Source organism: Tamandua tetradactyla, chromosome 14, assembly GCF_023851605.1.
Source record: "Tamandua tetradactyla isolate mTamTet1 chromosome 14, mTamTet1.pri, whole genome shotgun sequence".
Lineage (NCBI taxonomy): Eukaryota > Metazoa > Chordata > Mammalia > Pilosa > Myrmecophagidae > Tamandua > Tamandua tetradactyla.
In genome coordinates this window covers 36216870-36244012 of record NC_135340.1, presented here as the reverse complement: position 1 = coordinate 36244012, position 27143 = coordinate 36216870, and the positions used below count along the sequence as shown (strand labels likewise).

Here is a 27143-nt window from a genome sequence, read left to right as displayed (position 1 = left end):
AAAACATATGGAATAAAAATAAATAATAGGTGGAACAAATGTCAAAATAAATTTAAATTGAAATGCTAGTGATCAATAAAAGGGAGGGGTAAGGGGTTTGGTATGTATGAATTTTTTTGTTTTTTTCTTTCTTTTTCTGAATTGATGCAAACGTTTCAAGAAATGATCACGATGATGAATATGCAACTATGTGATGATATTGTGAATTACTGATTATATATGTAGAATGGAATGATCAAAAATTACAAATGTTTGCGTTTGGTGTTTTTTGGTATTTTAAAAAAGAAAAAAAAATTAAAAAAAAATAAAATAAAAGATATACTGGAGAGGCTGGAGGAAATTGCCTGAAATGTAGAGCTGTGTGATTGTGAAAACCTTGTGTCTGATGCTTTTATCTACCTTATCAACAGACAAGTAAAACATATGGAATAAAAATAAATAATGGGGGAACAAATGTTAAAATAAATTTAGATTGAAATGCTAGTGGATCAATGAAAGGGAGGGGTAAGGGGTATGGTATGTACGAAACTTTTTCTGTTGTCTTTTTATTTCTTTTTCTGAATTGATGCAAACATTCTAAGAAATGATCATGATGATGAATATGCAACTATGTGATGATATTGTGAATTACTGATTATACATGTAGAATGGAATGATCATAAATTAAGAATGTTTGCATTTGTTTGTTGTTGTATTTTTTTAAAAAATTAAAAAATTAAAAAACAAGAAGGGGGTGTTAGAATAGTATCTAGGCGGGCCGCGGTGGCTCAGCGGGCAAAGTGCTTGCCTGCTATGCCGGAGGACCTCGGTTCGATTCCCGGCCCCAGCCCATGTAACAAAAACGGAGAAACAGAATACAATAAAACAAGAAAATGTTTAAAAATGTTTCCCTTTCTTCCTTCCTTCCTTCCTTCTATCCTTCCTTCCTTCTCTCTGTCTTTCCTTTAAAAAAAAAAAAAAAAAAAAAAAAAAGAATAGTATCTAGATTACCCCTCACTCTTGGCTCTGGATAGCAACCTTCAAGGCTAACCACAGTTAGCCAAGGCTCTGCTCTGCTGCCTGTCTCCCTATCCATCACCCCATCAACAAGAATTTATTCAGTGCCAACTTTATATGGGTCCTGAACAATCAAGCCCACTACCAACATAAAAAAATTTTTTTATTGCAGTCAGCTTGGAGTTCGAATGGAGAGGAGTCCATACCCTTCCAAGGATTTCCACACCTGGATAGAGACTAAGGCCCAACATCCCTTGGGCTCCACTTAGGGCACTACTGACTTTGATCCTGTCAATCTTGTTAGTCCCTCCAGGTCACTTCTACTTCATCTGTCCGATACCTGTGGAAGAGTAGGAAAAACTTGGTGGAGGACTAACCTCTAATAATACTTCCATTCTTCTCTGCCCTCATGATCTTGGACCCTTTTTCCTGCTAATTTCTAACTCTCCCCAATATCACCTTATCTACTCCTTCCTAGAGGTGAATCCCTCACCTTTGTGTGACCCCAGAATCACTGATGGGGGTCCTATGTCCAGCCCGAAACATTTCCCAGCCAGCCTGGGCTATCATGGCTCCATTGTCAATACAGAATCTGGGAAAGAAGAGAGAGATGAAACATAGGATCTAAGGGTGGAAAAAAACCACAGTAATGGAAGAAAATAAAGAGTAGAAAAGAGGCTTTACCTCTCATCTGTGGCAAAAAGCTGAGCTCCACGTTCTTGGCACATTGTCTCCATCATTTCCTGTAGTCTCATATTACCTATGAAGTGGTAAGGCACAGGATTAGCTTAGTTTTAGCCATTACTTTGTGGCCCAGCTATAGACTTCAGGTGTATTTAAAATAAGAGACTGGGGAAGCAAGGACTGGGAAGGAAAGAGAAAAAGAAAATGAATAATTTCCCTAAACCCTTGAGATTTAGAGTATCAGGAACAAGACATAATGCCCAAAACTAGGAACTGCTCAATGACACATACACCCTACACCTCCCACGATGAGGGCCTCCTGGGAACCACAATGCGCCATAGCTCGCTCTGTGATTTCTACCAGCATTGCAAACACAGTTTCCTGTAAGGGACAAACAAGGTAGAAATATCAGGAGGCATCCCAACTTAGTTCTGCTCTAAATATATACAAACTCCTCCAGCCCCAACCTTCTGACCTAGATTTTTAGTCTACTACCTGCAGAGAGAAGCAAAGATCCTCAGGAGTACACTCGTCTGTGGCCAGCATCCGCTGGGCTACATCCTACAGTTACAGGGAAAAAAAATAACAATGAATAGTGAACATGAGAGAATGTATCAGCACACACAGAGGAGCACTTATTTTATGTTTCAATTTACCCGGTTTCATACCACACCTTGCTCCTCACTGGCACTGAGCTATATAGAATGAGCAGATTTATTTAAGATTCAAGTGCTCTAGCACTTTAGTATTCTAGTTTTCTCCATATTACTTATTGCCACCTGACGTTTTTATCTGTGTATGTGTTCCTTTCTTTCCTTTTTGTTTTGTGTCCTCTCATTGGAACTCAAATTCCACATCAACAGGGATTTTGTTTTACTCCATGCTGTATTCCTACTGCCTAGGACAGCAACTGGCACATAAGAAATGTTCAACAGACATTCGCTGAATGAATTTACTGAACATGTAATATGGACCAGTACTATGCTATAGGCTGGAAATACAATGTTCAACAAAACAGATATGCTTCATTAAAAATACATCAAAGTACCCCCATTTCCTAACCTCTCCCACACTCACCTCAATGAAAGACAGGATTCCTGAGAATGAGACATCCATCCCCTTAACAGTGTATGGCAGTTCAATTAGTTTCTTGCCTCTGTGGGGGAGCAAGTGTATGAGGCACTAAGCCTATAGTAAGCTGGCAGCTCATCTCTCCATAGCCCCTCCCAAAATTCAATAATAAATATACAGGGAAATCCCCGAAGTCCCACCACCAAGCAGGCTCTCTTCAATTTATGTCCCCTCACCGCTTTGCCATCTGTTCAATGTTGTAGCCTGGGCTTGGGTCATTGGAAATCTGGCAGAGGGAAAAACAAGAGAGTAGTGAATGGGAGAGAATGAAGTCAGATATCCAGGAAGCATAAGAAACTTACTTATTGCTTTCCAGAAATTCATCCTTATCTTGTGTTCTCTGCAGCCCCAATGGCTCACCTTCAGCACGCGAGCAAAACGATCCAGGCAATTACCCACAGCAATATCGATGGTTTCCCCAAAGATGCGGTAACGATGTTCTGAGTATGCAATCACCTAAGGGTGATGAGGATGTCCATGAAATCTCAAGTCTGTAAAGAGGAGTATTTTGCTTTGGGAAAGAACATAGCAAGGATCAACATGGCTTTCAAAGTACCCAAAAAGAAATGGGAAAAACTGTTTTTTATACTTTTTTATCTGAGGATTCCCAGAGCAGATTCCTAATTTACAAAAAACAGGTCAAGACAGAAGCAAGCTATCATTTCAAGTAGAGGTCCCTTATTTACCCCTTGGATGAGCAGTCTTGACAGTGTGGTCTAAGGAAAAGCGTTTTCTTTTTGGAGGCAGAGAATGAGATCCCTTCTAAATTTTTCTAACAGGGCAGTGGCATTTGAAAACAAGGGAAGAGGTAAAGCTGAGGAACTCAAAAATCCCATACCGGGTCACCCAAATCAGCTCTGGCAATCAACTTATGCCTGCTCTTCATAGTGACTAGCTTCTAGTACAGAGACTATTTATCACCCACTGGCATATACGTTCCACACCTCCAAAAGGGAAGAATTCCTGGGGTCCCTTTTCATTCCAAATGCTGCTAGGGGTTTCCTTCCTTTCTGATATAGACCTTGCTTTGTTGTCAATGGATTCCTACTGCCAAAGGGATGGTGATAAAAGGGGAAGGAAAAAATCCTGTCTTTCTTTATATGTTATCCATCACTCTCTACCCAATCATCTTCCCTATTTTTTACATTTAGGCAAACTTCAAAAGGGAAGAGGAAAAGAAGAGAAAACACTACCACTGTTGTTTCTCACTAATTCTTGTAGCCTCCATTGCTACTCTTCATGCTCCAAGGCCTGAACCTTGTATGTCATCCTTTAGGCCCCAAATGGCAACTTTTCCTCCATCTGCTAAAGCTTCCACAGCATTTTCATGGGAATGTGGTCCTTATCTTTAATAATTATTTAACAAAATGTAGTTTTGAAATATAATCCTTTCATCAGCTGGGGACACTGCTGAACTAGCTGACAATTATATCATCAGATGTTCTGTTGAAATCAGTCCTCTGATTCCAATCTTAAACGCCTTATAAGGTAACCTAAACAAAATCTAGTTTCACCTATAAACTTAATACCTTCTACCATTTATGAAGTGCTTAAAAATTTTTTTTTAATTGTAACAAATAAATATAACAACATTTCCCATTTAGGCTACTTTGAAGTATATAATTCAGTGGCGTTAATTATATTCATAAAGTTGTGCTACCATCACCACCATCCACTATCAAAATTCTTCCATCAGGGCGGGCCGCGGTGGCTCAGCGGGCAAGAGTGCTTGCCTGCCGTGCCGGAGGACCCCGGTTCGATTCCCGGCCCCAGCCCATGTAAAAAACAAACAAACAAACAAAATATAATAAAACAAGAAAATGTTTAAAAAAAAAATGTTTCCCTTAAAAAAAAAAAAAAAAAAAAATTCTTCCATCACCCCAAACAGAAACTCTATATCCATTCAGTATTAACTCCCCAATCCCAAACCCACCCTTGGGGCCCCATCATCATTCTTCTGTCTCTACGAATTTGCACATTCTAGTTATTTCACATAATATATCAGAGAACAGACAGTAAAATGCTTTCAAAAGTTATTAATATTTCCACACTCTTAGAATAACAAATTTTATGTATTTACCAATAATACAAAGCAAAACATTCAATTAACCTATAAAAAGAGTTGTGCCCCTTTGTTTTTTTTTACCCCTTTGTTTTAATTGCTAAAATTTATAAAAAGAATAAAGTTCAAATTTACAAAATTCCTTTCATTATTTTGAAGGCATCATTCCTTACCTCCTTCCTTTTACTCACTGGAGATTATTAATATTTACATATTGAAAAGTTATCTAGTGTTCTGATTGTCCTGACCAAATCTGCAACGTCATAAACTCTACCATGGGTTTTTTGGTATACAACATCTTAGATTCAGATGACCTGAGCTTTGTTCTTGCAGTTCTCACTACTTAGGTAGAACTTGGAAGTTGTTGGTATGGTACCTTAGAAATAAGAATGGATAGAATGCTCTAAACACCTGGGTATTTCCTCCACTGACATAGAGTACAGTTGGGCTGGTGGCTCCAGTGATGAGGCGGCCCATCTCAATGTGGCCTATACAGTGGTTCACACCCAGCAATGGCTTATTCCACAGCTGGGCCACAGTACGGGCAACAACTGCCACAGAAGCCAGGGGGGCACCCATGCCTGGACCTAGGGAAGTAGAAATGGGTGTTAAAATCCTATAGAGATTGGGATAAATAGGGGTGGTGGGAATATGGGATGTAAGAGGTAGGGTAGGGGTGGTGACAGTAGAAGCGAGGTACAGGCTGTTTTATCTAGCCAGGCTCCATGTATGGTCTTCCATGGTTAGCTACTCTCTCATTCATACCCTTAGTGTAGGCAACACAGTCAATATCCTGGGAGGTTAATCTGGCTTCCGTTAATGCCTCCTGCAGCAGGTCCAAGACAACGGCTCGGTGATGTCTGGCAGTATCACCTGGGAGGAATCCTAAGAGATGAAAACTAGGTCAGAGATCATAGGGTGTTTTTACTGTAGCAAAGGTAGGCAGAACTACAAAAAAGAAGTTGTATTCATGTAGGAATTAATAGAAAGTGTCCCTTTCATATTCCTTAACCATCCATCTTCTAGGATTTCAGACATACTCTTTCACAGATTCCAGCCTTTATGTAGGCTGCTCAGCTCCTGGAAATGCCTTTCTTCAGAGAACTCCTCCTCAGCTTTCAGGACTCACTGCAAATTTACCTACCCCATAAAGTTTGGTGATGTCCCTCTGTGATGCTACAGAACCCTATACATGATTACACAACTGCATTTAACACACTGTATTTTAACACACCAATTAGAGCATCATCCTTATTTGCAGTTTCCCCCAAATAACCCTAAGTATCTCAAATATTCAGCTATTTTATCAACTTTGTATTTCCAGTGCCCAAGTGCCTCCAACAATGAGTCCTAGACATAAATAAATAAATTTCTAACGAGTAATCTGTTGCACCATCTTTCAGCAAAGCTTTTCAGCTACAAACATATGTGAAGGTGAACTGGGGGATGGTAAGTGAGATCTGAGAATAGTTTGCAAAGAATATTTATGAAAAGTTAAAATGTATCAGGCACTTTCATTCATTTAATTCTCAAGACCCAAAGATACAGGTATTATTCCCATAAGAGGAAGGAATAGAATTCCAAGAACATGAACACTGAACATAAGTATCATAAAGCCAGTCAGTTCTGTCTGACACTTAAGTTGGAAGTCTTTCCACTCATCTCCTCTCCAATTCTAGAATTTTATTGCGTCTGTATTTTACCATTTATAATGCTGTAATGTAAACATTCAGTTTTACGTCAGACTAATCAGAATTATGACATCTATCCAGGAGCCAGCTAATGCTGAGCACATAAAAAGCGCTCAATAAACGCTGACAAAGTCAGAAGATCCAGGTCCGAGTGCCTGTGTCTCTTTTTCACCCACCATCCTGGTATTTTAAGACTGTCACATAATCCCAATGAGCCTCAGATCAAAAGCTGTAGGAAAAGGACAACGCGCCCCACCTGACTGGCGTTTGTGAAGATGGAAGGCGATGTAGTGCGGCAAGTTCGCGGTAAACTCTAAGCCCCCTACTCACTCACCTGTGCCCGGAGGCGTGACGTAAGTCCGTCGCGGGTTCGCTAGCACCGTGCCATCCCGCACCACTCCCACGCCAATCTTGTTCGCGCTGCCTTCAAAACCCAGCACCACCGGCATGGCTGAGCCTGAGAGGAAATGCTGGCAGTGTTCCCGGCGACTTATGGAGCCCCTCAACCGTCCCTGCTGGCCCGCAAATTCCGGAGTGGAGACGAAAAGAACGCGCGCGCGGCTGTTAAAAACACTGTGCACCGCAACACAGCCCAGAGAAATCCCAACTGGACCGCCGAAGCAGCCTTCGACCCCGTCGTCACGGAAACCCGTCAAGGCCCCCCCAAGGCCCTGTCCTCCGAACTGCCAGGAATACTGAGCCGGAATTTGCTCAGCACATTCCTATCCATTCCCCCACCTCTTTTTTCAGCCTAGCCTTCTCCACTTATCGTTTTCTCTTGTACGACGCTGTAATCTTCGGCCAGGGCATCAGAGTGAGTCGTGCACCTGGCAAAGCAATAAACAGCCCGAAAATGGAGGGTTGGGACCTTCAGTCCTCTGGAGAGAAGGGCGGGCGGGCCGCGCTTCACCGTCACGTGCTGCGAGGCAGGCCAATCAGCCGCATCCCTCGGCCACGTGATGCAAATCTCAGACAACGTGACTATGCCAGTTACCCACGTGGGGGCACAGCGTTCTCCATTCTTTGTGCTCGGGTAAGGAGGAGCCTGGCTGTGACCCGAGCAGGTCAGATACCCGGGCGCTCTTTTGCTTTTAAGGTCTTCGCTGGAGGTCTGACCAGCCAGTCTGAGTCAAGGCTCATAATTAAGGTCCTTCATTGACCGGAGGGCATATCTTGCGAGGAGGTGCCTAAGTATTATTAAACTATCTAGTCCGTAGGTGAGGAGCTGGGAGAAGGGCCTGTGATGCAGAGAGGCGGGGAAAGGATTCAGAGATACTGTTGTTAGGAAAGGTGGAGTCTGATGCGGGGACGCCGGCGGGAGAATTCTCTTCTTCACCATCCTTAGCTGGTTACACGATTTCTTTGTGTCTGTAGGCAACGCGGTAGAAATCTTGCTTCGGTGGGTAATTTGCCGAAGGGCTTTCGTTTTAGAGATGCCGAAGCGTGGTAAAAAGGAATCGGTGGCAGAAGATGGAGAAGTGCCGAAGATGGGTAAGAGAACACAACTCCGGGGGGCTGCGGTAGGCTGTCCTCGATGAAGAGGAAGTACGGACCAAGTCATTATATTTTACCAGTGAATTTGAAATCGCGATAGCTGCAAGCTCTCTGAGGGCCTGATCAAAGTGAAAACCACCAACTTTTATCCCTATGTATAACTCATTTTATAGAGCCAGAGACCAAAAAGAGTAAGACGGGGGCAAAGAAAAGCGAAAAAGAGGCAGCAGGAGAGGGGCCAGCCCTGTATGAGGATCCCCCAGATCGGAAAACCTCACCTAGTGGCAAACCTGCCACAATCAAGATCTGCTCTTGGAATGTGGATGGGCTTCGAGCCTGGATTAAGAAGAAAGGTTTAGATGTGAGTGGAATTCAGGGAGGGAAACAAGCATTCTCATGTATTAAATGATGTGGGATCTAATCACCTTTCATTTTAGTGAAGGTTTTATTTTTCCCTTGTTTGTATTTGATTGTGGGGTTGTATAATGGGGGCTTTAGAGTCTTGCCACTTGTGTTTCCTCAGTGTGGAAATTCCCTCATTTCCACAGCAATTGTCTTGTTTCATGTCATCTCTCCCCCAGAATTTTATAAAAGCCTCTTCACTAGACTTCTTCCATTTTGTCTCCAGCATATTCTCCATACCTATAACTAAGTCTTAAAAATCTTAGCTGGCTATGTACAACCTATAGAAAAAAACATGGTCTTTGGTGTAACATCTAAGGCCTTCTCTTATTTTCTCTCTTCTTAGTTGTCTGTTGTTATAATATTTAACATTTTGTAGTTGTTTAAATATTGTACTGCTGAACTATTCAAACTCTATACAAAGGAACTGTCTCACCTGTGAATTCTAAGTACTTAGCATGCAGATTTTCAAAAATGGCTGCTGTATCGATAAACTTTTTCTGCCTTTTTTTGGTTCACAGTGGGTAAAAGAAGAAGCCCCAGATATCCTGTGCCTCCAAGAGACCAAATGTTCAGAGAACAAACTACCCACTGAACTTCAGGACTTGCCTGGATTATCCCATCAGTACTGGTCAGCACCTTCAGACAAGGAAGGCTACAGTGGTGTGGGTCTACTTTCCCGCCAGTGCCCACTCAAAGTTTCTTATGGCATAGGTGAGACACTAGTATCTGAGTGCTTTTAAGCCATTGCTAATACCTCTCTCCTGCCCTAACTCTTGATTCCTTTCATTCTCTACTTTTCCTTTACTTATACTTTATTCTAATTGTTTCATCATTTCTGTAGGTGAGGAAGAACATGATCAGGAAGGTCGTGTGATCGTGGCTGAATTTGATGCATTTGTGCTGGTAACAGCTTATGTACCCAATGCGGGGCGGGGTCTGGTGCGGCTGGAATACCGGCAGCGCTGGGATGAAGCCTTTCGCAAATTCCTAAAGGACTTAGCCTCCCGCAAGCCTCTCGTGCTGTGTGGGGACCTCAATGTGGCTCATGAAGAGATTGACCTTCGCAACCCCAAGGGAAACAAAAAGAATGCTGGCTTCACCCCACAAGAGCGCCAAGGCTTTGGGGATTTGCTGCAGGCTGTGCCATTGGCTGACAGCTTCCGGCACCTCTACCCAAACACTGCCTATGCTTACACTTTTTGGACCTACATGATGAATGCTCGATCCAAGAACGTTGGCTGGCGCCTTGATTACTTTTTGTTGTCCCACTCACTGTTACCTGCATTGTGTGACAGCAAGATCCGTTCCAAGGCCCTGGGCAGTGATCACTGTCCTATCACGCTATTCCTAGCACTGTGACACTTCCTCCTAAAATCACTCAGCCTGGAAAACGAGTCCTCCAAACTAGCATTTCTTTAAAAATATTTCTCGCTAGAGAAATCTGCACTGTATTCCCTTCCTTTCTAAAATAATCTGAATCTTCTATCCAGGCTCATAGTGCAAGATTGAGTAAGCCCAAGGTTTTAGTTTTGTGTGTGTTCTTTTAACATTAAGCAAGTTACTGATATACCCTTTGACCTGTCCATTTGACCTGTCCATGTAAAACTAAATAGCCAAAGTAAAAATAAACAGCCATTGTTTCAGCCTTGCTGTGTTTGTGTTCTACCCCTTTGTAAGGCTACAACTTCTCCTTCTCCCTGTCTTTTCATACATGCAAGTTAACAACTGGAGAGGAGTGGAGTCATGACCTTATTTATTTACAAGCACAGGATGAGTCCTTAACCTCCCCCAAGACAGAGCAATCCTACCCAGCCCAGTTAGATACTACAACTGGAGGGTAAAGAAGGTTGGAAGGATGAATTAAGGGAAATACAGGACTAGGGGACCATACCCCACATTAAATAGTTATATACACCTCAGTTCCCGTGGTTCAGTACAGAGCAGCGGCTGACCATACCCCCACAGGACATGGAATGTGGGGAGAGGAGACTGAGCGTACTGAGGCCAGAGCCAGCCCCTGGTGAAGTGCAATAGCAGCAGCAAGGTCCTAATGGTGCACAAGAGGGAGGGAAACCCCCAGCGCTACCCACCCCCACCCTGCCCTGGAATGTGTAAGGGACAGGAATGGCTCTCAGGGAGCACATAGGAAGGATAAGGCTAGAACCGTCATATTCCAGGTTTAGGGGCAACATTTCACCTACTTCACCCTAAACACAGCAACCCTTGGAGAGCAGATGGCCAGCAGCGGTCTAATCTATCCCTCCAAACCTAAGTGAGGGCCTGGTTCCTTCCTACCTCTCCCCTGGGAAAAGGAAGGCAGCTGCTTGGCTCCACTTAATGGAAGCCCAGGGAGCCTTTTACCCCCAGCTCCCTTTGTAGTGTCACTGTCCCCACCAGGGAGGGGCCAGACAGTCTGTGGGTCATCATGGGGCTCAGGAGAAGTTCTGGACAGGGTGGCTGACCTTCATGCAGGCCCAATAGAGAGCCCGGCCCAAACACAGCACAGCCAGCAGGATGACAAAGGCCCAGCCTGCATAGATACCTCCATATCGTTGTGCATGCTTCCACGTGCCAAACTGATGAAGATAAGAAAAAAGATGAGGTTAGTACTGAGTTCCCACTACTTCCTGAAGAGCCCTAAAAACAGTGACACAAAAACTCAAACTTCATATCTCATTTCCTATCCACACATAACCAACCACCCTTGGGGACCTTTTCTTTTCCCCCCTATTATTTATTTTTATTCCATATGTTCTTCTGGTCTGTTGACAAGATAGATAAAAGGAGCATCAGACACAAGGTTTTCACAATCACACAGTCACATTGTGAAAGCTATATCGTTATACAATCATCAAGACACATGGCTACTGGAACACAGCTCTACATTTTCAGGCAGTTCCCTCCAGCCTCTCCATTACATCTTGAATAACAAGGTGATATCTACTTAAGGATAACCTCTTGAATCTGTGTGAAATCTTTTAGCCATTGATACTTTGTCTCATTTCACTCTTCCCCCCCTTTTGGTCGAGAATGTTTTCTCAATCCCTTGATGCTGAGTCTCAGCTCATTCTAGGGTTTTTCTCAATACCTTGGGGACCTTTTTAAAGGTTAGGCTGCTCAGCCCCTTCTAAGCAGGAACATACTCATATACCATCTCAAACAGACATCTATCAGTTTTTCTTAATGTCTCACGATTGAGCCAGATTTCCTAATAGCAACTCTTAATTCAAGTCACTTCTTCATTTTTCTGTCCTCTGCAGAGAGAGAATGTTTTTGCTTTTCTTTTAACTTTTTTACTTCTATAGTAACAGTGAAGACTATATCAGTTGCCTTCAACTTCAGCTCCTATATGTGTTAGAAAAAAAACAAACAAAAACTCCTCAGTTTCTTGAACCTTTTTTTGGGGTGCCATTTCTCAAATCTTAGGAGAAGAGGCTGAGGAAGAGATAACCAGGAAGAATGAAAGAGGCTGGGTCATGATTACTCACAGCAAGGCCAGTGGCAGTGACTGCCAAGAGTAAGCCAAGCAAGAAGCAGCAGATACATCTCTTTCGTGGATATCTCCGCCCAATAGAAGACCTAAAGGGAGACAAACAGGAACAGATACTTGTGATGACTCCACAGTTTTTATTTCACACATTATCCTATTACCAGCTAAATAATGCCACTTTCTAATCACTTACACTTTCCTGCAGTGAGGGCAACGTGCCAAGGTTCGGTCTGTGAACTCTGTCCACTGTGGAAAAGAAAGAGGCCAATTAATAATAGAAGCAGAGTCACCCTTAATGAGGACCCTAAGCAAGTGGATGGGAAATAGGTTTCCAGAGAACAGACCCTTTCAGGATTCATGTCATTACTGAAAGAGATATAATTACTCCTGTTTTTTTTCCCCTGGCCTCCTCACCAGAAAAGTGTTCTTGCAATGTCCACAGATGACTCTGACACCTACAGGTTGTGGTTCTGGACTCAGAGGTCCTGGATGCACAGGTCCCAGGTTGATAATTCTTTTGCTAGATAGGAGAAAAAGACTTCATGTAAATAACTTTTTACTCCTAATGATTCCTACAGTGTTCCTCCTACACATTACCATTTCCTGCCTCTATCAAGTTCCTCTACTTTGCTGTACATTCAAGATGCTCCCCCCACCCCCAACCCCAGAGACTCCTTGAGGAAGAGTACTACTCAAACTTCAGTTCTTCATTTCTTTCATCACAAGATAATCCAACCAGGCCCAGACGCTCTCCATTCTCCTGAAGGCTATAAATTTCATCCTAATCTTTTACTGCAAGATGAGAAAGATGTTGATACTATTCCAAAGGCACAATAGTCCTTAGCATTTTCTCTTTCTAAGTAAACAGCAGACTTGCTCACCTTTACATTATTTATAAACATTCACCTGCCTTTGGCATGCCAATTTTCCCCACTTAATGCCCCTCACGATTTTAGGTCTCTTACCAGTAGGGCCGAGGGCAGGCAATCCGCTGGGAAGTCACTTTGCAGATAAGGAGACAGTTGCAGGGGCATCGAACATACTTTTTACCTGGGGGTGCGTTCTTGATTGGCTAGAAAATAATAAGGATGTCAGCAAACAAACCTCTAATTCCAATCCTTTGGAATTACATCAGAGTGATAAGGTCCTAGCCAGGAAGGAGAAACGAAAGAAAGGCATCTATCATGAGATGTGCAAATAAGAACCAGGCTTACTATGAAGGTGAGGTATGGTACACATTAACTTTGGTGAATGGCTTCTGGGGAAATGACTGTGAGACTCCTGGAACTGAAACTTGGGTTTCCTGATGAGCACTTGGCTAACACCTGAAGGCCAGGGTTAGAAAGAGGATCCAGGAAATAGAGACTGTACTAAAGATATGAATAACTCACAGTGGCTTCATTGCAGACGCCACATTTGACTACATGCTGATGCATCTTGCCTTCCACGTTGATGAGAGACTGGCAAACTCGACAGGTGATCATTGGGGCACTTCCACTGTCCGGGCTGGTCAAAGGTGAGTAAGGTGGTGGGTCTTCCCCGGGCAACACGGCTGGGTGCCCCTCTGGGAACGGGGGAAATGCTGGAGAGGAAGCAGATAAAAAGTAGGGCTAGGATCACTTGCAGACACCTCACTGATACTCCGCGGGGGACAGGGAACTCATCCTGGTCCACAACCTTTCTGACCGAACCCCGTAGACTTCTCAAAACCGGCACTTCCCTCTGCTTTCTCAGCAGCCCCCACAGTTCCCAGGACCCGTTCACGTTTGGCGAGGGAAGGAAAGCCCACCCTAACACAAGTGCAGTTGCCCCAAGCCTAGCGCTTGGATCCCGCCTCCGTCCCCGCCCCCGCCCCGCCTCTCAGAGCACTCTCGGGAATACCTCAGACCCGCCCCGGCTTACCCTGGGGTAGGGCATGTTTACCGGCTCCGTACGGTGGTGCAGAGGGGGTCAGGCCTCCCCCGGGCCCGGCCCCAGTTCCGCCCGGCCCCACTAAACCGTTGCCGCCGGCGCCACCGTCGAGGGACTCAGAGAGCAGCGGGGAACGCTCTCCATCCGCCGCCATGGCCACCACCGCCGCCTCCCGCCCCGGCCGGGGATCCGGCACCCTGCGCCGCTGCCGTCACCGAAGCCACCGCCGCTGCTACCGGGTCCCCAGGGCGCCTGCGCGCCGCGCGCCTCGCTCACCCCGCAACCAGCGGCCTGCCCCGCCCGGGCCTGCGCCGCAGCACGTGACAGGCCGTCCCTGCCTCTGCTGCGCTATTATTAGTGGATGTAAACCAATTCCTGCTCTTGTGAACGCAGTTCTTCTTTTCCATTGGGGAGTGTCGCGGTCACGTCAGTGGTCACATGATCTGCCGGACGGTGCTGGGCCTGCAGAAACTTCACGTGACGAGACGTTCCCGAGCGATTGGCAGCATGGGCCATCGCGCTACCTGCAGACCAGGACCCGGGGCTAGGCGGCTTCTACCCGCTCGTCCCGTGTTTCAGGAAGCGTTGCTAACCCGATCGCGCCCCACACGTGGTTTACCATCTGCTTTTCATTGGTCCAAAGACTTTCCCCACTGTGCGGTTATAATTGGCCTCTCATTGGCTGGCCACTTCCCTTCCTGTAAAACGCGGGCAATGAGAGTGAGGGAGTTTGGACTTGCCGGTGAGCTCGGAAGTTCTGAGGCGGAGGTTAAGGGTGTTCACGAAAGCTGCTCCACCCAAAGAAGTACCTTAAAAAGTCAGTGTAAAGATGTATCAGGAGGAAATGTATTCAAACAAAGTTATCACCCCTAATCTTTCTCGTTGGAGTCAGTTCTGGAACGCGACAGAAGACAGGCTTCTCCAGGAAGCTTTCACTACATCCTCCAATACCCCTTTAAATTACGAAGTTTTGTTTTTATGAATCTGTCTCCACCACTAGATGGAAATATTTCATTTAGTCTTATCACCCCTCCAATCCGTGGCATATGCCTGATAAATGTTTTTGTTTGAGCGAGTAAAATCCAAGGTTATTTTCGTCGCCTCATTCAGCACAGTCTTTAGACTTGACTCGGGTTTGCCCCCAGTCACGAGATTGCTGATATATAAGGTTATTTTGATAAGTGTTGAAAAAGACCTTAAAGAGCTAAGACGTTCATTTGAACAAACAGCCAACCCACCTACCCACTCTCCTGTTCAAGCGTATTCATCCATACTCAACTTGCAAGGTGGAGTAGCCAAGACTACTCGGTTTGAAACCTATCACGGTACCCTACTAAATGGGTACCCAGACGGATTATTTGCGTAGGGTTCCCCCATCATAGTTGAAGGGAATTCTTTTATGTGAAAGACACTCCTTAAGAAATGTATATTATGGATAAGGAGACATAAGTAATCATGTAAAAATTGGCAGCATAAAATATGGACACTAATTATCTTTTAGTGTATTACAATAGTCATATCAGAAGTCAGGTCTTTTAGTATATTACAATGAAGTCATATCAGAAGTCAGGATACAGCACATGCTGCATATCAAATAAATTAAACAGTGTAAAACAGGTTCGGGGAAAGAAGAGATCACTTTGAGCCAGAGCAGCTAAGAAGACTCCAAAATTTAAAGAGAAATTAATATGTCATTGTGCATAGGTGACTTGAGTTTGAGCTGTCTTGAGTAGGATTTCCATAGGCAGAGAAATGCAGAAAGTAATAATAATATGCAACACTTGTAATTTGCTCACATTTAATAAAGTATTTTCATATATATATATTCCTTTGAATTTGAAAGCCACTGTGAGGTAGACAGGAAGGGCAGAACTAACCTTATTTGGCAGATGTGAAAGCTGAGGCCCTGTAACCTAAGTGAAAGATAGAAATAGGTCTTCTGACTCGTGGTTTAATGCTTTTACACCCACATCATCTGCTAGGCAGAATGAAAATGGCAGAAGCACAGTGATAGCAGAGTGCAAGGTGTTTGTGATGGAACCTCTTTATGATCAAGTTCTGGAACACAGAAATTGCTTAATAAATGGTTACTACATGAGGTGATTAATTAAATTCTCATCTTGAGGTTCCTTTTCTGTGTCATGAGCAGTATTAATTGCTGCAGTTCCAGGAAGTGTAGATATTCAGCTAGGACCCTCTAGTGTAGCTGGTATTGGTTGCTTATGGCTGATAATTGCTTCTGATCAATTGGTATTTTTTTGTATTGCTTTTCATGCTGACTATCTTAAGCATTTCCTAGATTTACTTGTGAGGTGACGTTCTTTTTTTTTTTTTTTTAACCAGTTCTTTCAACTTAGATTGAGAGAACTCTGACTATGGAGGACACAAGGAAGGAAACAGCAAAGATCTGGATGCATTTTTCTTCAGGTTTCCATACAAGCAGCGACTATTACACTATGTGAATGGGCAGAGAATGGAGTGGGAAATAGATGTGCCCCGGCTCTGTGACTCACAGCGTCTCATTTTGATTTCTCTTTTTCCACACATCCTATTTCTTTTTTGCTCTTTTCTGAGGTGAGACTTTGTATCGTTAAGTTTTCCTTGGTATGATATTCTGACTGTGAAAACAATACAGTTCCTTTATTCCAAGCCCAGGGCGGTGAATGTTTCACGTAATGAGGAGAGTGAGCTAACCAAGATGAGGAGTAGTATGGGGAGTGGCGGGAGTTGGGTGGAGTGAGTTATCATATGGTCCTGGTTTTAAGGGATTAATTTCTGTTGATTACACTGAGCCTTTTCTCCCTCAGCTTCAGTAATTTGCTATCCATGCTCTTTCTATGCTCTACTTCATTGCGTTTTGGGGTACAGTCTGCCTGGGTGTCATCTTCTGGAACCAAAGTCATTGGAATTAAGTTTTACCTCCACTCTGTTGTTCCTGTCAGGGTGTGAGGCATAGATAGGAAATCTCAGTCTTATAAAAAAAAATGAAAGTGATTATTTTAACAGGGAAAAAACAAACTAAAATAATATATCAATTTTAGGAATTGGAGAAAATGGAAGGTCAAAGACTATTGGTGGCACAGATGGGCATTTAAAGAGGAGAAAATCTCTCTTATGGTCTAGCTGTAATGAGATCTCAATTGTGAGGAAAGGAATGAGAATCTTCTGAAGAATCTTGAAAAGCCAGTCTGCTTCTATAAATATTGATGTTGGAAGTCCCTAACTGGGGACATCTCCTTAGCTCCGCATGGCAACACTGAGTGACTTCGAAATTGTCCTTACCCCTTCTATTGTTCAGGTCTTCTTACCCTTGAGGGAGGAGGATGGATGTTTTATTAAGTTGTACCTGGACAAGGGAGTCCCTCAGAAGATAGAAGAATGAAGATAAAGCAATTATGTGTTATAATCATTCAGAGATTGTTTGGTTCCTGGCTGCCATGATGAACTTACTCTAAAGAAAAAAAAAACAACAACAACACAGTGCCAGCTTCTTTTATGTGGGTAGAAGTATAGTACTGACTAGAAAATAGTAGAGCAGTGCTGGGCAATAGAACTTTTTGCAATGATGGAAATATTTCTGTGCTATGCAAAGTGCAAAGTGGTAGCCACTAGTCACTTGTGTCTATGGAGCCCTTGAAATGGAGCTAGTATGGCTGAGAAACTAAATTTTTATTTTATTTAATTTTAATTAATTTAATTTAAAATGTAAATAGCCACGTGTGGCAAGGGGCTACTGTTTTGGACAGTGTAGGATTCGCGTCAGTGCTGGTGGGCTGGATGTATCTCCAGTTTTTCTCTGGACCCAGTTCATGATGAGGTGAGTCTAGAAAAGATCAAAAAGGAAAATAGACAATGGAGAATAATAATAATAGCCAACCTTTACTGTGTGCTTACTACAGTACCAGGCATTTTATCTAAAAATTTAAGTATTTTATATAATCTAGGTACCATTATCATCACTATTTTACAAATGAATAAACTGAGGCATAATGAGAAATATACTAGTTCTAGTATCACACAGCTGGCAAACGTGTAGTTGAAGTTCACACACATAATCTGAGTGCAGAGCCCACTCATTTATACTACAGAGATTCATGAAGGAGGTAGCGTGGTAGGTCTGAGGCCATGTTGACAAATTCTGCACCAAAGTGAGATCACAAGGCACCATGGCAATATTTGATCAGTCTTGTATCCCATGTGAGTTACGAGCTTGAGCTAGTACACTATTTGAACATTAGATTGTTCTACATTCGTTTTGATGACAAAATATCTTTACAAAGCTGGATTCAGGAAATCAGCATGGAACTGGAAATAAGGGCAGTGGGTCTGAATCCAAGGGTTTAGAAGTTGTACGTAATCCCATTTATAACCATTTGTGACTGGTTTATTTATTTATTTATTTTTGTATGCTGTATGGTGGGGTCACATTTCATTCTTTTTCCATGTGAGTATCCCCTTTATTGCAGCACCATTTGTTGAATTTTTGTTTTGCTTTTTGTTTTGTTGGTTTCTTTGGAAAGTGCATGGGCCAGGAATCGAATCTGGATCTCCTGCATGGCAGGCGAGAATCCTACCACTGAACTACCCTCGCACCCCCCATTTGTGGCTGTTTAAGAATAAAATAAAAATATATTTCCTTTCAATTTATATTTAAAATTATGTGAAAAATGTTGCAGTGCTCCCACAGGCACTGTGAACTGAGAAATTGGAAACCTCTGGACTGGAGTGTTGAAAACAGATCACAAGGCTGATAAAGGAATAGAGTATTAGGATTTGGCTAAGGAGGGATAATGGGCATTTCATATATTTGGCCATTGAGTAACTCCCATATACTCATGTTCACAGTCCAGTGGATACATGCAGACCTACAATAGCTGAACCTTCCCTGTTAGAGGCTCAAAACCAACTGCAGAAAGCAGTAAGAGATGCAGACAGAGTATAGAAGTCTGAGACAGGGTTCAATGTAACGGAGCCTGGGCTCTCTTGTTTGATAGACTATGCACTACAGATGTGGTGCCTACTAGGCCTCATAGGGTAGTCTCTTTTCAAGGCTACTGGTGAATCTGTGGTCTAAGAGATTAGGGAGTTAGAGGAGATTAAAGAGATTAGAAGGTTGGATGTGAACTTGAATTCAGAATAAATTATATTGTGTAGTTCTGAAGATTATGTCACCTAGTCAAGGTATGCCCTGGGAAACTGTCCTTGCCTGTCACATAAAAGTACATTTCTTTGGTGACTGGAATGTTTATATCTATCAGACGCTCCTCCACATGATGCTGGAGAAACACTACTTACAGCTAAGCCTTGCCCCCAATTTCTCTTTTGTAGATAAAGTAAATATCATCATCTTTTGGTCTGCATATACTTGCTTTAGACAGAATTTGTTAAAAGAAATGGACTAGGTTTGAACTTTCTTAGTTATAAGCACATTCTAATCCTGTCGTTTGGGTAAAATTGGGTTGGATTTAGGGCATTAAAAAATCCTTCAACAGTCACATATTGATGGATAGTTCCTTGGGTAAATTTTCACTTATGGCTGGTCTTATCCATCGTTTAAAATCATGTTTTCAATGTTTCAAATCTTCATTGTCTCACTACAAAGGGGAAACTTTACTCTTATATCATTCTGTTGCTGCCTCTGCTAAAATAATAAGCATAGTAAGAATTTTAACAATAAAACCCATAACAACAACAACAATAATAATGATTTATTGGGCACTGGACTCAGTTCTTTATAACATAGTGTCACTGCACCCCATCCTCCACTCTCACCCCACCTTCACCCCTACCCCCATCAGAACAGGGGGTGGCTAGCTCCAGAACAGCTCAGGGACATAGCCACAGGCTATGGAGGGATTAAAATGGCGAACAGGGAAGATTAGAATTCATGAGAGGGAACAGGGAGAGAATTTCAATAAGGCACAGGGTCATTCATTTGTGATTTGATATCAGGCTGATTAAAGTTGTAAAAGTGGGGAGAGGAAATAGGCGGATCTTGCAAAGACATCATATTATATTGTTCTGTTACAGGAATTTTCACCTTGGGAGGAGATCTGTAGTCACTTGGGTTGTTCTTACTGACTAAATCATGGGATTATATGCAACACCCTCCCACCCCTTTGTGTCTAGGCCTGAGGAATTCTTGCCCCTAGAACTTTTTCTTTTCCCCATCTGGGCCTGGATTCAAAACCCATATTTTCGAAACCTCTGTCGCCTCCGGCACTGTGGCCAAAGAGAACCCAGTCTCCCTTGTCCAGGAAGCAACTTGGACACAGGCTCAATTTTATTCTGGTGTTGCCCCATCTAAGGCTTGCAATTTTCTCTTTTGAAATAGTCCTCCCTGCCGAAAGGTATACGTGTGGTGCCTCCACGCTGGGAGCCCAGGAGGGAAAGGGTTTAGGGCGGGGAGGTGGAACTCATTAGTTTTACCGCCCAGTCTTCAGCGATTGAATCAGGGTGTTTCACCATGGAGATGGGGCCTGGCTGCATGCTCGGCTGCCATTGGCTGGGGACTCTTCAAGGGCTGGGGATATAAACCAGCGCCGAGAGAGCAACGCACTCAGTGCCAACCCCACCCAGCGGCAGCAGCTCAGCGGATGGGATTACGGCCAGCTCAGGGAGAAGGCGCAGACGGGACTATGGAGAAAGAGTGAGAAGGGCACCGAGCCCCTGGGACCCTTGGGGAGGGGAAAGGAGCGTCACCTAGACCTGGGAACCCGACACTCTGGGTCCCAAGGGGGTGGGAGAGGGAGTGAGTGCCTTGGGGATGCAGAGAGGCCTGGCGTGCAGCCCGGTGCCGGGAGCGGTGGGGCAAGCTATCTCAGCGCAGGCTGGGGCGCGCGCGGGAATCGAGCAGGGAGGTGGCGCCACCGGAGCGAGAAGGGGACAGGTTAGTGTAATGTAATCTTCCTGTAAAAGGAACCGATATATGTGTCTTTTGGGAGGGAGGCATAGCCCCCAACTCTACCTAGGGGAAAGTATCGGCTCCCCATGTGCTCTTCACAGACACCCTCACCCCCCCGCCATTCTAGGGTCTAGGCAAAGTTGCCACACTTTGGTGCTGAGATCCACACATCTGAAAACCCTTCTCTCTGCTCTTCGAATTCTCAGTCCAAGTCTCCAGCACTTGGGATCACGGTGACTTTTGGATGCCCAGGGATCCAGAGTGTTCTTGGGAGACTGATGGCTAATGAGAAACTCCTTTGAGTTCTGGCTAAATGGCCACTGGCTTCGAACAATTTTCATTTCCTTTGCACCTCTTGCTGTTTCATTGTTTTCTCTGTTGGCCCTACCTGGCCCCTGCAGTGTTTCTCTTCTCATCAGCTCTTTTGTCCCCTTACCTGCCCATTACCCAACTACTTTCCTCAGGGTTGCCTGGCGTACTGTGGAGTTGTCTGTGTTTTCCCAGGTTCTTCTTTTGAAGAAAATAATTTCCTCTGGAGACTTGGTTAGTTGTGTTCAGCTCTGTCACCTCAGGTCTGCCTTCCCCCTCCCCTCCCAACCTTTAATTTTCCCAGATGAATGCAAGAGAATTGAAGATGTAATTCCAAGGAAAGCCCTGGGTTGATTCTTGCTGAGTGTAGGTGTTCTGGGCAAGTGTATGCCTTTTGGTCTCCCTATTTCTTAGCTCCCTGAAGGGCAAAGAGAAAGGACATTGGGTATGGGCATGGGAAATACCACCGGCAGGGGATAAGCAGGAGAAAAGTTTCAAGTGCTGTGTGGAAGAGCCAGTGGTTTTTGGAGCTTGTTAGAAAGTTTTTTTTTTTTTTTTGCATAGGCAGGCACTGGGAGATGGACCCAGGTCTCCAGCATGACAGACAAGAACTCTGCCTGCTGAGCCATGTTAGAAAGTTTTTAATTCATTTTTAAAACTGAGCTTTTAAGGTAGGTAGGACTACTTATGCATCCCCTTGCTTTGTACCCAAGGAAAGAATTTTTTAAAGACAAAATTAAAACTAGAATCCAGATTGAGGTCTGCTCTTTTCTAGACCAGAGGTTCCTAAACCTGGCTTTTGAAACAGTAGTACTTGGGACACTTTTATACAAATATAGATTCTGAGGCCTCTTGGAAGTACAAATTTGTAGGGGTGGGTCTCAGAACTTACTTTAAACATGTTCCTGCTGAGAAGCATATGCCCCAGCCTTTGACAAACCAGTGTTGTACCCTATCTCCTCTTTTGTGCAATAGCTTCTGTGGTCTTGAGTTAACTCCTTGCAATTTCAAATGGCAGGGTCCTCTGTGGCCTGGGAAATCCAGAAATAAGGATTCCAGAACTAGGATTGGCACTTAAATCTCATAGGAATTGTCCCGTCTCTTTTTTGTCAATCGGAAAAATTGTAAAGGAACCCTTAAATTTGGCTGAGGGAGAAACTGAAATGTGAGTGTCCAAAAGGGGATCAGGTTGTAGAGGCCCTCAAGGTAGTTAGTCTTGATTACATTTTGGGTGGTCTGGTGGGGAGGGGAGGGAGAGTACTAAGGAGGATTTTATTAGGTTTAACCCTGCCCTGTGGGAGGTCTTAATCCATTTGTGTGAGTGCTTTCCTACCCTTCCTCCTAGCCTAGTCCCTTCATTCTACTTGATTTAATTGTTTCACTGCCCCACCTTGTCAAAAAACCCTGTGGTCTCTCCTTCCTAAATCTTTGCCATTAAGCAAGATATTAAACCTGCCAGTCGTAGCAATGTTGATTTGAGGCTAGTATTGGAAACACAGACTTCGTTAACTTTCATCAAGCTTTGGACTAGAGGGGCATTCATGTCAGACTTTTGGTGGGCAGTATCCAGAGAGAGGGGTGGGTGGAGAAGCATAGTGTGACCTCCTATGAGAGAGAAGAGCTTCTTCTCTGGGCAGCTCTTTGGCCAGCTTTTCTGACAACTTCATTGAGAGACATTAGGTATTATTTTGTGATGCCCTCAGAATGTGGCAGCACAACTCACCTTGATTTTCTTTTTTTTCCTCTAGATTCACATATGAAGATTACCAGCATACTGCAGAATGGCTTCTATCCCACACCAAGCACCGACCTCAAGTGGCAGTGATCTGTGGTTCTGGGTTAGGAGGTCTGGCTGATACAGTAACTCAGGCCCAGAGCTTTAACTACAGTGAGATACCCAACTTTCCTCAAAGTACAGGTATAGTCAGGGGATGGAGAGGGAATTCTGTGAAACTTAATCCATGAAGGCAAGTGCTTCTATATCTGGATTCTGAAATATCTGGTTATACTCTACAGAATTTGATTGGTGGCAAATATTGTAAGATAGGAAAAAAGCTCACAATGAATCAGAGGGACTAGCAGGAAATTCCTCTAATAAAGATTCCATAACAGTCAGGGCATGTACACCTACATGAAACTATGTGATGACATCTTTCTGATGCTTATTTGACTCTTTAACACCTCTCAGTGTGTTTCCCTTCCATCCTCATCACCACATATACACGCACCCCTCACATCTCTTCCAGCTTGCAGCTTAAAGGGAAAAAGCAGTTTTTGAAACCTTCCAGGAAAAAGTTAAGCCTCCCCTGTCCTGTGTCTTTCTGCCATTCCCCATTTCTCCAGAGTGCCTTGTCCTTACAGACATGCAGAGATAATATATAGATACATGAGACCTGATTCTAATGAATCCTTTAGAAGAGAAAGGGGCAGGATATCTCCTATATACAACAGAAATCTGATGAGGAGAATATTTTTTTTACTACTCAGCATTCTAATAGCCAGAAAGCCCTGACTTAGAAAAGCATCAGTTAAAATAAGGGTGAGTAAATGGACAAAGGTAGTTTATTTGGTTTACTCATTAATTTCTCAGGTGCTTAACTTCTTGTGGTTTATATATTAATTTCTCATATTTCTATATTGTTTTTTCTTTTCCCTGGAGAGTTAAAGAGTTTTACTTAATATTTTTCAAACCCTTTGGACCAAGACCAGAGACCTGAGCAGGGAAGTGAGAATGGGGGTTGGAGAAGGAAATAATAGAAGAAGGGCATAGCTTCTAAAAAGGATAGTATTAGCTCTATCTGCCACTCCTACACCCAGTGAGAAGGGCACTGCATGGTGATCAGTAGAGTAATTTTAAAAATTTATCAACCCATTTATTTTTTGTACTCCACTTAGGTTTTCCTAATTGTATCACTTTTTGCTGTATGACTGTTTTTTCATAAACTCCTCTGTTTCTGGACATCCCTTCACGTTCCTCTTGGCTCTCCCTAAGAGAGAGGCTGGCCATGCCCATTAGAGGAGACTGCCAGATAAGGAAAATGGTAATAATGGTAATTATGTCTATGTGGAGTGTTATCTTTGCCCTTCCAAGCCCTTGCATGCCCCAACATGGGCATGTATTCTCACCCGCAAAGATAGGAATGGCAAGGAATATTTTGTGGTCATAAGGGAGGAGATTCAAACAAGGGTCCAGATTTCTAGTTTACCTGTTCACTAGCCTGCTCTTTTGGAACCCAGAGTAGACCTTTGAGCTCTTTTTGGAGTCAGAATATTTAGCTTTTGAGAACTGAATTTTTTGAAAGTCTACAATTACTGCATTTCCTTCCTTATTAGCCCGTTATTCTATCTTTAACTCATTTTTTACTCATGGCTTTCTCATTCTTTTGAAATGTCTTTGAAGTGTTTTTCCTTCCTTTGATATATGTTCCCCATTGAACATCCTTATCCTTCCGTAGCTCTAATCTCATGTTGTACTTACATACTTACTTGTATGATTATGATTAATGTCCCCTGCATCTGACTTGGCCTTTCTGAAGACAGAGATAATATGTACTTTTTTGCTTAATGATATACTTATGCATTGAGGACAAGTGAATGGCCATAGTGATACTCAATGGATGTGTTGATAAAAACATCATCTTACTCATTTCCTTTCTTTTTTGTGTACAGTACCAGGACATGTTGGACGATTGGTGTTTGGGTACCTGAAAGACTGCCCCTGTGTGGTGATGCAGGGCAGATTCCATTATTATGAAGGCTACCCACTCTGGAAGGTAAATTAGGAAGACCAGAGGACTACCTATCTTATTACCTAGCTACCTGAGCTAGGTAGATTTTTGGTTCTCATCTTCTCTTCTTTCATGATGGATACCATAAGGGGAGCTATCATTGCTATCTGTGTCAGTGAATTGATGAGATTTTGAGAACCCTTTCTGATCTTTTGCTTTTAAAGGTAACATTCCCAGTGAGGGTTTTCCGGCTTATGGGTGTGGACACCCTACTGGTCACCAATGCAGCTGGAGGGCTCAACCCCAACTTTGAGGTTGGAGATATCATGTTGATCCGTGATCATATTAACATGCCTGGTTTCTGTGGTCAGAACCCTCTCAGAGGCCCCAATGATGAAAGGTACATATGTTGCCCCTTTGTTTATAGATGGGTGGAACTTAAGGACTTAGAAGTCAGGAGAGAACTCACAGTTTGCACTTAATCTGAGGTTATCCTTCCATCTGTGCCTTAGGTTTGGCCATCGTTTTCCTGCCATGTCTGATGCTTATGATCGCAATCTGATGCAGAAGGCTCACTCTGCCTGGAAACAAATGGGGGAGCAGCGAGAGTTACAGGAAGGCACCTATGTGATGTTGGGAGGCCCCAACTTTGAGACCATTGCAGAGTCTCGTCTGCTGCGGAAGCTTGGGGCTGATGCTGTTGGTAAGAAGGGGAATTTGGCTGAAAGCTTAAAGAAGGAGAGATCTTGTAAATAGGGATGGGGAGGAGGAGTAGATGGGATCTGATTTAAGGGAAGAGCACGCTAAGCTGACTTCTAGGGAGATAGAAGTGGCAAGGCTTGTTTTTTTTATATTATCGAACCTCTCCATTTAACACCAAAGGCTTTTACAACAGCTGTAGATAGTACTTACCATGAAAGTCAATGCTACTGAGCTATCCATGACTCGATGATTATTTCTAAGTATTATTGTAACAAATGTCATTATGGCTACCTCCTGTGATTCTGGCTTGAAGAGGGCGTAGGATCATTGGAACTGAACTTAAAATTACTACAAATGAATATAATAATTAAGCATTGCATTGATAATATTTGTGAAAACATTTAAGGCCCTTCGAGGTCTCACTTATTATTTTTTGCAATACCAACAATGAAAGTGGTTCTTTGGATTTTGAAGAGAGTATTTGAGATTTAAAATTCTGAGTAGGTAATGAAAGGAGGTGAGGCTAAAAAGGAAGAATCTTGCTGATCTTAACACTTTTTTCTCCTCTTTCTCCTTATCAGGCATGAGCACAGTACCAGAAGTTATAGTTGCACGGCACTGTGGACTTCGAGTTTTTGGCTTCTCTCTTATCACTAACAAGGTTATTATGAATTATGAAAGTTTAGAGAAGGCAAATCATGAGGAAGTACTGGAATCTGGGAAACAAGCTGCGCGGAAGTTGGAACAGTTTGTCTCCATTCTTTTGGCTAGCATTCCACCCTCTGGCAATGCCATTTGACTGGCCTCGGAGCCATCTGGCCAGCCCCTCCACTAAGGGATCTAAGTAGCTGCTACCTCATTGGGGTCCCCTGCTTCTATCTTTAAGTAGTAGCAGAAAAAAGAGGAGAATCCCTATCTTCCACATTCCCCCACTTCTCACCGAACCCTTTTGGTGCCAGATCCTATTTTGTTCAGTTATCTTCTCAAAGGAGTTTCCATTCTGGTTGATCCCCTAGAGCTGGAGCCTATGACCTACTGCGTATTGGTGGATATTGTCCATAATTTGACCTGGGCCTTCAATCTTGCCACTGTGATTGCTACTAACTTTAAAGCAGCACTTTTACATTCCTGGGGACTCAGTTCTGCCATCCTCTTAGCACTGGTGACCACACAAGGACCAAACCAAAACCTCTTAAACCTTAATGCCATTTTTTTTAAATAAAGAGAAAAATATAAAATAAATTCTTCATTTTTGCGTAACTTGGGATGAGTATGGGGGCTCAGGCCAAAATTGGCATGAAAAGCTGAGAGACCACAGGTCTTGTGTGACTGTGCTACTCAGATAGCTAGCTAAGAACTTAGATAAATATGGTGAGTAAAGGATGAATGAAGGAAAGACAAAATGATGAAAATGGGTAGGGAAGTTCATGAGAAGTGAGGAAGAAAGGGCTACCTTCTGGCACATGATGCATTTCTCTCAATCTAGTTTTACTTCTGTTCCTTTGTCTTTTGATTGCTTCACTCACTGTCTGCTCTTGCATGAATATCAAATTAGTTCATTGATCTCAGCTTCTGCCCCTTATTTGCTGCTTCCTCGTTAAGGTCCTCATCATACTTATTCTTGCTTTTTTTCTC

At 43.3% G+C, this 27143-nt stretch overlaps 4 protein-coding genes across 10 annotated transcripts; 2 read left to right on the top strand and 2 right to left on the bottom strand.

The window, feature by feature from the left end:
• Positions 1-1141: 1141 nt before the first annotated feature.
• OSGEP (O-sialoglycoprotein endopeptidase) lies at positions 1142-7545 on the bottom strand. 2 transcript variants are annotated; one of them, XM_077127326.1, is made up of 12 exons: positions 7304-7545; positions 6900-7022; positions 5640-5759; positions 5286-5461; positions 3173-3268; positions 2989-3038; positions 2759-2837; positions 2177-2242; positions 1972-2062; positions 1681-1756; positions 1490-1588; positions 1142-1336 (listed from the first exon to the last, which is right to left on the bottom strand). In XM_077127326.1, the coding sequence occupies exons 2-12, from the start codon at positions 7012-7014 to the stop codon at positions 1297-1299; spliced, it is 1008 nt and encodes a 335-aa protein (XP_076983441.1). In that variant the 5' UTR covers positions 7015-7022; positions 7304-7545; the 3' UTR covers positions 1142-1296. The 2 variants fall into 2 exon arrangements, with proteins under 2 accessions (XP_076983441.1, XP_076983440.1); XM_077127325.1 differs by having other exon boundaries at positions 6900-7544.
• On the top strand, positions 7471-10117 carry APEX1 (apurinic/apyrimidinic endodeoxyribonuclease 1). Of its 5 annotated transcripts, none has more exons than XM_077127321.1 (5): positions 7471-7629; positions 7997-8056; positions 8233-8420; positions 8983-9175; positions 9306-10117. In XM_077127321.1, the coding sequence occupies exons 2-5, from the start codon at positions 7999-8001 to the stop codon at positions 9821-9823; spliced, it is 957 nt and encodes a 318-aa protein (XP_076983436.1). In that variant the 5' UTR covers positions 7471-7629; positions 7997-7998; the 3' UTR covers positions 9824-10117. The 5 variants fall into 5 exon arrangements, with proteins under 5 accessions (XP_076983436.1, XP_076983435.1, XP_076983438.1 ...); XM_077127320.1 differs by having other exon boundaries at positions 7497-7629; positions 7940-8056; positions 9306-10114; XM_077127323.1 differs by having other exon boundaries at positions 7503-7598; positions 7940-8056; positions 9306-10115.
• An 83-nt stretch (positions 10118-10200) lies between these two features.
• Positions 10201-14166, bottom strand: PIP4P1 (phosphatidylinositol-4,5-bisphosphate 4-phosphatase 1). Of its 2 annotated transcripts, none has more exons than XM_077127327.1 (7): positions 13857-14166; positions 13346-13536; positions 12920-13026; positions 12369-12474; positions 12148-12200; positions 11953-12043; positions 10201-11040 (listed from the first exon to the last, which is right to left on the bottom strand). In XM_077127327.1, exons 1-7 carry the CDS (start codon positions 14017-14019, stop codon positions 10897-10899), a joined length of 855 nt encoding a protein of 284 aa, XP_076983442.1. In that variant the 5' UTR covers positions 14020-14166; the 3' UTR covers positions 10201-10896. The 2 variants fall into 2 exon arrangements, with proteins under 2 accessions (XP_076983442.1, XP_076983443.1); XM_077127328.1 differs by having other exon boundaries at positions 13878-14165.
• A 6165-nt stretch (positions 14167-20331) lies between these two features.
• Positions 20332-26750, top strand: PNP (purine nucleoside phosphorylase). Its single transcript, XM_077127319.1, has 6 exons — positions 20332-20514; positions 22827-22996; positions 24748-24851; positions 25031-25206; positions 25319-25509; positions 26090-26750. Exons 1-6 carry the CDS (start codon positions 20462-20464, stop codon positions 26305-26307), a joined length of 912 nt encoding a protein of 303 aa, XP_076983434.1. The 5' UTR covers positions 20332-20461; the 3' UTR covers positions 26308-26750.
• The last annotated feature ends 393 nt before the right edge of the window (positions 26751-27143 follow it).

Coding starts and splice junctions, on each gene's coding strand:
- OSGEP (XM_077127326.1), bottom strand. CDS start 7,014: ATGCCGGTGGTGCTGGGTTTTGAAGGCAGCGCGAACAAGATTGGCGTG. Junction 5,760..6,899: donor CGTCACGCCTCCGGGCACAG/GTGAGTGAGTAG, acceptor TTCATCTCTTAG/GATTCCTCCCAGGTGATACT. Junction 2,838..2,988: donor ATTGAACAGATGGCAAAGCG/GTGAGGGGACAT, acceptor GCTCCCCCACAG/AGGCAAGAAACTAATTGAAC.
- APEX1 (XM_077127321.1), top strand. CDS start 7,999: ATGCCGAAGCGTGGTAAAAAGGAATCGGTGGCAGAAGATGGAGAAGTG. Junction 8,057..8,232: donor TGGAGAAGTGCCGAAGATGG/GTAAGAGAACAC, acceptor CTCATTTTATAG/AGCCAGAGACCAAAAAGAGT. Junction 8,421..8,982: donor TTAAGAAGAAAGGTTTAGAT/GTGAGTGGAATT, acceptor TTTGGTTCACAG/TGGGTAAAAGAAGAAGCCCC.
- PIP4P1 (XM_077127327.1), bottom strand. CDS start 14,019: ATGGCGGCGGATGGAGAGCGTTCCCCGCTGCTCTCTGAGTCCCTCGAC. Junction 13,537..13,856: donor TAAACATGCCCTACCCCAGG/GTAAGCCGGGGC, acceptor CTTCCTCTCCAG/CATTTCCCCCGTTCCCAGAG. Junction 12,201..12,368: donor ATTGCAAGAACACTTTTCTG/GTGAGGAGGCCA, acceptor TCTTTTCCACAG/TGGACAGAGTTCACAGACCG.
- PNP (XM_077127319.1), top strand. CDS start 20,462: ATGGGATTACGGCCAGCTCAGGGAGAAGGCGCAGACGGGACTATGGAG. Junction 22,997..24,747: donor CAACTTTCCTCAAAGTACAG/GTATAGTCAGGG, acceptor TTTTGTGTACAG/TACCAGGACATGTTGGACGA. Junction 25,207..25,318: donor AGAGGCCCCAATGATGAAAG/GTACATATGTTG, acceptor TCTGTGCCTTAG/GTTTGGCCATCGTTTTCCTG.